The sequence below is a fragment of the Triticum dicoccoides genome, chromosome 3A (assembly GCF_002162155.2).
Source record: "Triticum dicoccoides isolate Atlit2015 ecotype Zavitan chromosome 3A, WEW_v2.0, whole genome shotgun sequence".
NCBI lineage: Eukaryota > Viridiplantae > Streptophyta > Magnoliopsida > Poales > Poaceae > Triticum > Triticum dicoccoides.
In genome coordinates this window covers 686,543,694-686,551,649 of record NC_041384.1, presented here as the reverse complement: position 1 = coordinate 686,551,649, position 7,956 = coordinate 686,543,694, and the positions used below count along the sequence as shown (strand labels likewise).

Genomic DNA, 7,956 nt, shown 5'->3' with positions numbered 1-7,956 from the left:
TTCTCGCTGCGGTGACGAATGAGGTTGAAATCCCCGACCACAAGCCAAGCCCCCGAAACGCTGGGAGGGAGGGTGAGCATGTCGTCAACAAAATCCATCGTAAAAGAGTGGTCCGAGGGCGCGTAAACATTTGTTAGCGTGAGACGCTCCCCCGTGGATGCACAGGCAAGGGTGACCGTGAGCGAGAAGGCGGACTCCAAGGAGGAGACAAGAGAGAAGGAGGAGGGATCCCAGGCCGTAAGCACCCCTCCACGGCTGCCATCGGCAAGTTTGGCAACAAACTGCGATAAACGCCCGGGGAGGAACGAGACAGCTTTGCGGGAGTCGAGCTGAGCGGGTTTGGTTTCCTGAAGACAAACAAAGCTGGGATCCGCTGAACAACTGGAGTTTTTAACAACACCACATTTATCTTTGTCTCCCAGGCCTTGGACGTTCCAGGATATCAGACGGAGAGACAGAACAGGAGAACTACCCATTACAACAGCCAACACCCGGACAGGAGAGGCGAGCACTACGACACATGAGAAAAAGGGAAAGGATACAACCATCCACGCAAATGCAGACTACACGAGCTACATGCATGGAGGCGACGAGGCCAAGGAGGCTCCCCCAGCGGGAACACGCGCCGTCGGACGTGCGACAGAAGACCGGACGTGCGACAGAAGACCGAGCTAAAGATCGTCGTTCGCGGTCACCGGGGTAGCAGGGATGGAAGCGGCAGCCCGCAGATCGGACACAGGCTTCATGCCCAGGGGGGCGATCACCGAGTCCAGCAGCCTATCTTTCATCACCCTGGTCTTGAGCCAGGGAGAACAGCCGGAAAGAGCATCCCTGAGAGCACGCAGCTTATATTATATGAATTTTAAAAAATAAAGTAAAATATTTGTTGACAGTGGGATTTGAAAATAAAGCTATGTATTACGGAAATTTCTTATCTGCAAAAATCAGTAGTGCAGTTCGACAAGAAAAGGGCCGGTTTCTGTTGCTCACACATACTGCGTTTGCATCGCATGCCTCCGTTGCTTGCTCCACGGAGACAGAGCTCATACATTCCTCCCCTGCACCCGCACCCTCCCTCCCGATGCTCTGCAGCACCTATATAAGCGATCCAACCCAGCACACCTCTGCATCTCACCACACCGCACACCCGAGACAAGACAAGAAGCACGCACGCACGGACGCAGACGCAAGTATGGCACGCACCGGCGCCACGACCACGACGGCAGCTGCCGCGGTGCTGCTCCTGCTGGCGCTGGTGGCCACGGGCGCCGCCGCGGTCGACGCGGCCGCTGGTGGCTACGAGATGACCGCGGCTGCTGCCGGCGGTCGGGCCCAGCCAGCGGGGCTGACGCAGTGCATGGGCGGGTGCGGGACGAAGGTCGCATCGTGCCTCCTCGACTGCTACAACACGTCCACGGGAGGGACCATGCCCATCTGCTACCTCGGATGCACCAACAACGCCGTCTTCTGCGCCACCGACTGCACCACCCAGGGGCTCTGATTCCCGATCAATCCATCGACCAATCCATCCGGCTAGCGATGTATCAACGCATACGCACCGCATCCAAGTATACACGTTCCACCCCGGACCCTCTCACGTATGAATAAGATCAGTTGTAGTACTTCGTTTCAGTCGACACGTGCGACTAGACACGAGCTTGTATGCTGAAGTGGTGAATATACACAGCTTGCTATTATGTACTTACATAATGACTCTATCCCACTCTATTTATGTGGTTCTAACTTCAAATACTAACCAATTATATGATGGAAGAACGAGAAAATGTAGTACTCCCACCGTTCGCAAATATAAGAGGTTCTATCTTTTTTTTAGGTGTAGAAGAAAGCTTATAGTATTAAACAGGAATAGTAAGGTTACAATCATGCTCACACATGGGTATAATATGAGACAACACACGAATCAATCTGTGGTTGGATGGTTAGAAGGACTGTGGTATTCCCAGCACACCAGAGTTCAAATCCTAATCCTCGCATTTATTCCTAGATTTATTTTAGGATTTGTGGTGATGCGCATTCAGTGGGAGGAGATGTTTCCGTTCACGACGAGGTGCCTATGGTGACTTCGTAAATTTTAAGATGATATGCCGCCTCAGTCTTTCGGAGGTGCTCATAAGGGTAGAGTGTACGTGTGCCTGTGTATATAAACACTTGCGTCTGTACTGTGTTCAAAAAATATGAGACGACACACTTGCAGAAAGGAAAAAAATCACCATGAATCCTGTAACCTTTGCATTGCCTTTTTTTGCAAATTGAATATATATATAGACTTGTAGTATTAGTGTATTATTCATTCATTCCAGCTCATATTGAAATATCCACTACATCATATATTTATGAACAGATGGAGTACTTATAAAAAAGACATGCCATCAAGGGGCACACGACGCCACCTTCATGGCATATGTTTATCACTTCATTTTCTTTCTTGAGAAATTTCATCACTTTTCTTCTGCCATTAGTATTTGAGCGACCAACCTTCTCTCCTTTTCTCCCCTAACCCTAGGCGGCTAGAGAAAACTTTCTCCTTTAGACTTCACCAGAGTTCAAATCCTAATCCTCGCATTTATTCCTAGATTTATTTTAGGATTTGTGGTGATGCGCATTCAGTGGGAGGAGATGTTTCCGTTCACGACGAGGTGCCTATGGTGACTTCGTAAATTTTAAGATGATATGCCGCCTCAGTCTTTCGGAGGTGCTCATAAGGGTAGGGTGTACGTGTGCCTGTGTATATAAACACTTGCGTCTGTACTGTGTTCAAAAAATATGAGACGACACACTTGCAGAAAGGAAAAAAATCACCATGAATCCTGTAACCTTTGCATTGCCTTTTTTTTGCAAATTGAATATATATATATAGACTTGTAGTATTAGTGTATTATTCATTCATTCCAGCTCATATTGAAATATCCACTACATCATATATTTATGAACAGATGGAGTACTTATAAAAAAGACATGCCATCAAGGGGCACACGACGCCACCTTCATGGCATATGTTTATCACTTCATTTTCTTTCTTGAGAAATTTCATCACTTTTCTTCTGCCATTAGTATTTGAGCGACCAACCTTCTCTCCTTTTCTCCCCTAACCCTAGGCGGCTAGAGAAAACTTTCTCCTTTAGACTTCACCAGAGTTCAAATCCTAATCCTCGCATTTATTCCTAGATTTATTTTAGGATTTGTGGTGATGCGCATTCAGTGGGAGGAGATGTTTCCGTTCACGACGAGGTGCCTATGGTGACTTCGTAAATTTTAAGATGATATGCCGCCTCAGTCTTTCGGAGGTGCTCATAAGGGTAGGGTGTACGTGTGCCTGTGTATATAAACACTTGCGTCTGTACTGTGTTCAAAAAATATGAGACGACACACTTGCAGAAAGGAAAAAAATCACCATGAATCCTGTAACCTTTGCATTGCCTTTTTTTGCAAATTGAATATATATATAGACTTGTAGTATTAGTGTATTATTCATTCATTCCAGCTCATATTGAAATATCCACTACATCATATATTTATGAACAGATGGAGTACTTATAAAAAAGACATGCCATCAAGGGGCACACGACGCCACCTTCATGGCATATGTTTATCACTTCATTTTCTTTCTTGAGAAATTTCATCACTTTTCTTCTGCCATTAGTATTTGAGCGACCAACCTTCTCTCCTTTTCTCCCCTAACCCTAGGCGGCTAGAGAAAACTTTCTCCTTTAGACTTCACCAGCGAGCCTGTAGATTTGTCTCCCCTCTGCATGCTGCTTCGGCGGCCGGTGATGGGGAGGAGAATCTCGATTCCTTCGCTCCGGTTAGTAGTTTAAGTTAGGGGTTTTTAGTCCTCGCAGGTGCGGTGCTCGGGCAGATGACGACACTTCTTGTTCGACGGAGCTCTGACGTACATTCCTGCCGTCTACTTCGGACGGTGAGGTTAGGGTTTCTTGTCATGTGACGAGATTTGGTGTCAGGTGCTTTAGATTCATGTAATTGTTCAGGGTGCTGGTCCTTAGGGGCATGTGCACGCAGACTTCCCATTTGTCATCGACAAGGTCAAGCCGTCTCCAATAGGGAAGCAATGACAATGACAAGGGCTCGTTCTGGCGGCAGTAGTAGTCTTTCGGTGGTCTCGGAATCTTGATGTAATTTTTATTATGCTTGAGATGCCTTGTACTTCCAATGACTTCTATAATAATTCTGATCTTTCCGCAAAAAAAAAGTATTTGAGCGACCATCTTTTTATTTGCATAAATTCGAGTATATTTTTAAACTTACATAAATTCAAGTTGAAGCATCTATTTTTTAGCTGACCAGGCTAACGGCCCACCTTAAACAAGCCCATGGACTCTTATTTGCTCTTTTCTGTTGGGCTTAATGGTCTTGGGGCTGTGGTCCCAAAAAACACCCCTATCTGAGTTCGATTCCGGCGAACACAGTACAGCAGAGGGAGAGATACATGGGGAAGAGGGGCAAGGCGGCGGCGAGGGAGCGCCGGGAGGAGCGGCGGCGGGAGGTCACGCTCCTCCGCGCCGTACCCTACGAGCCCCACCAGCGGTGGTGGGACGACCTCGCGCCGGCGCGCGCCGTGGCGGTGGTCACGGGGGCCAGCCACGGCATCGGCTACGAGATCTCCCGCCAGCTCGCGCGCCACGGCCTCCACGTCGTCCTCGCCTCGCGCGACGCCGCGCGAGGCAGGGACGCCGCAGAGAGGATCCTCCGCGAGGAGGGCACGAGCGCGGAGTGGCGGCAGCTCGACGTGGCGGACGCCGCGTCGGTGGAGGCCTTCGCCGCCTGGACGGCGCGGACCCACGGCGGCATCCATGTCCTTGTGAGCCTCCACAACTGCCATGCTCTTCCTCTATACGGAGTACCATGGAACGCTTCAATTTGGTTTCGACAATTTCATACACGGCTGTGGTTTCAATTTTATTTCATCTCTATCCAATTGAGTGATGGAGCGGCTGAGAGTAGTGGTGCCTAATTGCCTAAGCTGCATTAAGATCTGAATATTTATGTTCAAAAAATTCCTACTACCATGCATAGAAGTCTGAATATTTAGCAGAAAATAGCTTGGACATGGGCAGAAAATAGCTTGGACATAGTTGAAAACCATGGGTGCCCGTCTGAATATCTCTGGTAACCCAGCTACAGATTAACAATGCAGGTGTAAACTTCAACAGAGGAGCAGATAACTCTGTTGAATTTGCAGAGCAAGTAATTGAGACAAATTATTTTGGTACAAAGCGGATGATTGAAGCCATGCTACCATTACTGAAACCTTCTCCGTATGGTGCCCGGATAGTGAATGTGAGCTCAAGGCTTGGTAGGGCCAATGGCAGGCGCAATGTAAGTTTCACCATTAACTTCTTTTTTCCCAAGTGACCCATTCTGAATTTTCCTTGACTTGTCTTTTCGCTTTTTTAACCTATCAGAAAATCGGCGATGCGATCCTAAGAGAGCAACTATTAACTGATGATTGCTTATCTGAGGAATTGATTGATGGGATGGTCACTAAATTCCTTGAACAAGTGAAGCAAAATAGTTGGTCCTCCATTGAGTGGCCTCAGATGTACACGGACTATTCTATCTCAAAGCTTGCTGTTAATGTGTATACAAGACTCATGGCTAAGAGGCTTGCTGACAGGTCTGAAGGCCAAAAGATTTACATTAACTGTTTCTGTCCTGGCTGGGTAAAGACTGCCATGACTGATTGGGAAGGGAACATTTCAGCCGAAGAAGGTGCTGATACTGGAGTGTGGCTTGCTCTGTTACCCCAGGCACAAGCAACAATTGGAAAGTTCTATGCTGAGAGGCGCGAGATAAGCTTCTGAGGTGACTAGTCTTGTCCATACTTTTGCTCCAGCTAGAGAGCTACAAGTTGAAATTTTCCATAGTTTTGCCCCCAGCTATAAGTAGAGAAAAGCCATGACCCAAGGTTCGTATGTTCAAATTGCTTTGTGTTACTTGCACCTATTGGCATAGAAGTGATACATGCTTACTTTTATCTATGTCCTCTTAAAGGGCTTGTGGTTTGCTTTTTATTTTGCACGTTAGCTGAAGAGCAGTAGAACTGAGATGTGTTCCCATTTCCTCTGATATTTAATGCAGTAACGGATCCATCTTTCAGAATTGGTGTTCTGATACTACTTAATATACATTTTTTCGAGGAAAAGAGCACCAGGGCTCCGGTTCCATTGCATAGCAAAGAAACCAAATTGTCTTACAAACACCAATTCAGCACGCGGAGGACAGCCCCACCGCTACCTCAACAAGGACTAAATAAAACTAGTAGGACATAACAAAAGAAACTGAAACAAACAGAGGTAAACTAATGCAGCGACTCTAGCAGCACAGATACAAATCTGAAACTATCAGAGCTCCCACACACATATTACATAACCGCAGCTAGAAAAAAAATGGAGGGGGGGCTGGGCTGCCTGGGTCATGCAAATATGTGTTGAACTGGGCCTGCAAGTAGCTGGGCTGGGCCTTAAAATTAGTAGTAGATACAAATTTTACAGTGCTGGAGGGGGACTTGAGCCTGTTAAAGCCCCCCAGTAGATTAGCCCCTGCCCCCGACTCAATCAGCCTGGGTCTGGCCACATCAGTAGCGGCGGCTCCCTTGTCTTCTTTTTCAGCTTTTACGCCATGTTTTGCAGTTGGGATTTCACACAGTCGGAGGACAGCCGCTCCCATAGAGAAAGACTTGCTGCCGTCCCGCGCCAAAAAACCTGTAGACCAGGCCAAGGATTGTGGTTGAAAACCATGTCATTCCTTAAATTCCAGATAGTCCAAAAACCAGCTGCATGCATAATATTAATAGCAGCAAAACTATCACCCCTAGACCAGCATTCAGAGAAGGACAACATACTGATATCCCCTCTAAAACGAGTCAGCTGCATGATAGTTCTCCAGAATTCTAAAGAAACAACACACCCAAAAAATAAATGGTGGCAGGATTCTAGCTCAGAGCAGACTTAATATACATTTGACTTTACCTATGTAAACTATGTAGGTGATTGAAGAACAGTTGAACTGAGATGTATTGACATTTTTGCAGTAGCTGATTCATCTATCAGAATTACTGTTCTGATACTTAACATACATTTGATCGTACCTATGCACACTATGTAGGTCATTGCTATATGGCTGGAATGGTGGATCTGCCAGTGGCCTGTTAATGAAGAACAATCCAGATGATTGAGTGACTCTAGGTGGCCAAAGAGCATCTGAGTCTTCACATTAATAGAAGGCTCATTCTCTAAAAATTTCTCGATAAATGATGTCATACCAAATGTCCCATGGCCGTGAATGAAGTGGCTGGAAACAGGGGTATGTTCACCAGGACCACCAGCCCAGAATATATGATTAGGCTGGATCTCAAGCAGCTCCACTGTCAGACCCTCTCATCATCTTCCACGTGCAGGTGGATTCTTACAACCACTAGTAGAACGCCCGTGCGTTGCTACGGGCTACAATGCATATAAAAAATCAGATAAATTATTAACGTCGTCTTCAAGGTGAACTAAAAAATAATTCAAGGTCAAAGCTCATTTCTCCCTCATACGTCCGGGTATGTTCGGAAATAAAATGAGCACCCAACGAGCTCCGTAAAATTCTACCGTCTGTAAATCCGGGCTACCAAAATCTAGCCTGTATGTGAGGTATGGGTAAGGAAAAATGTGGTTGTCTGAAGTATCCACGATGTTATCTCCAACATGCGGTCCCAACAAAAAAAAACCCACCCGCCAACACACCCTTCCCTTTTTCTGCTGGACCCTTCCCTTCCTGAGCTGTTTTTCGCTATAAAGACATTTCTCGTTGGAGCCTCTTAAAAACAGGATGACACCCACCTCACATTCGTCATGGTGCCCTCTTCCCTTCACACCGTACTTCCCCACGGACCGCCAAGGAGGACTTCCCCACCAACCGCCCCGCTCTCCGGCT

General features: G+C 46.9%; 2 protein-coding genes and 1 long non-coding RNA gene across 11 annotated transcripts in view; 2 read left to right on the top strand and 1 right to left on the bottom strand.

Annotated features, from left to right (window-relative positions):
* The first annotated feature begins 1,177 nt into the window (after positions 1 to 1,177).
* Positions 1,178 to 1,743, top strand: LOC119272897 (anther-specific protein RTS-like). Its single transcript, XM_037554252.1, has one exon. It carries the CDS (start codon positions 1,193 to 1,195, stop codon positions 1,499 to 1,501), a length of 309 nt encoding a protein of 102 aa, XP_037410149.1. The 5' UTR covers positions 1,178 to 1,192; the 3' UTR covers positions 1,502 to 1,743.
* Positions 1,744 to 4,452: 2,709 nt separating this feature from the next.
* Positions 4,453 to 7,280, top strand: LOC119270208 (carbonyl reductase [NADPH] 1-like). 3 transcript variants are annotated; one of them, XR_005133980.1, is made up of 4 exons: positions 4,453 to 4,837; positions 5,161 to 5,355; positions 5,442 to 5,944; positions 7,144 to 7,280. XR_005133980.1 is itself a non-coding variant. In XM_037552186.1 (4 exons), exons 1-3 carry the CDS (start codon positions 4,466 to 4,468, stop codon positions 5,838 to 5,840), a joined length of 966 nt encoding a protein of 321 aa, XP_037408083.1. In that variant the 5' UTR covers positions 4,453 to 4,465; the 3' UTR covers position 5,841; positions 7,144 to 7,278. The 3 variants fall into 3 exon arrangements, 2 of the variants coding, with proteins under 2 accessions (XP_037408083.1, XP_037408082.1); XM_037552186.1 differs by having other exon boundaries at positions 5,442 to 5,841; positions 7,144 to 7,278; XM_037552185.1 differs by lacking the exon at positions 7,144 to 7,280 and having other exon boundaries at positions 5,442 to 6,079.
* Positions 6,151 to 7,956, bottom strand: part of LOC119270209 — a 6,555-nt gene continuing 4,749 nt past the window's right edge. For 5 of the 7 annotated variants that reach the window (XR_005133981.1, XR_005133982.1, XR_005133986.1 and 2 more), the window contains 2 exons: positions 7,127 to 7,481; positions 6,151 to 6,740 (listed from right to left, as the gene is read on the bottom strand). This is a non-coding gene — a long non-coding RNA (uncharacterized LOC119270209). The remainder of the gene's footprint in view (positions 6,741 to 7,126; positions 7,482 to 7,956) is intronic. The other 2 variants (XR_005133983.1, XR_005133984.1) reach the window with 2 other exon arrangements.

What these genes read in the sequence shown, in the direction of transcription:
- LOC119272897 (XM_037554252.1), top strand. Translation starts at nt 1,193, where the DNA reads ATGGCACGCACCGGCGCCACGACCACGACGGCAGCTGCCGCGGTGCTG.
- LOC119270208 (XM_037552186.1), top strand. Translation starts at nt 4,466, where the DNA reads ATGGGGAAGAGGGGCAAGGCGGCGGCGAGGGAGCGCCGGGAGGAGCGG. An exon ending in ACGGCGGCATCCATGTCCTT is followed by an intron (nt 4,838 to 5,160) that starts GTGAGCCTCCAC and finishes ACCCAGCTACAG; the next exon opens with ATTAACAATGCAGGTGTAAA. An exon ending in GGGCCAATGGCAGGCGCAAT is followed by an intron (nt 5,356 to 5,441) that starts GTAAGTTTCACC and finishes TTAACCTATCAG; the next exon opens with AAAATCGGCGATGCGATCCT.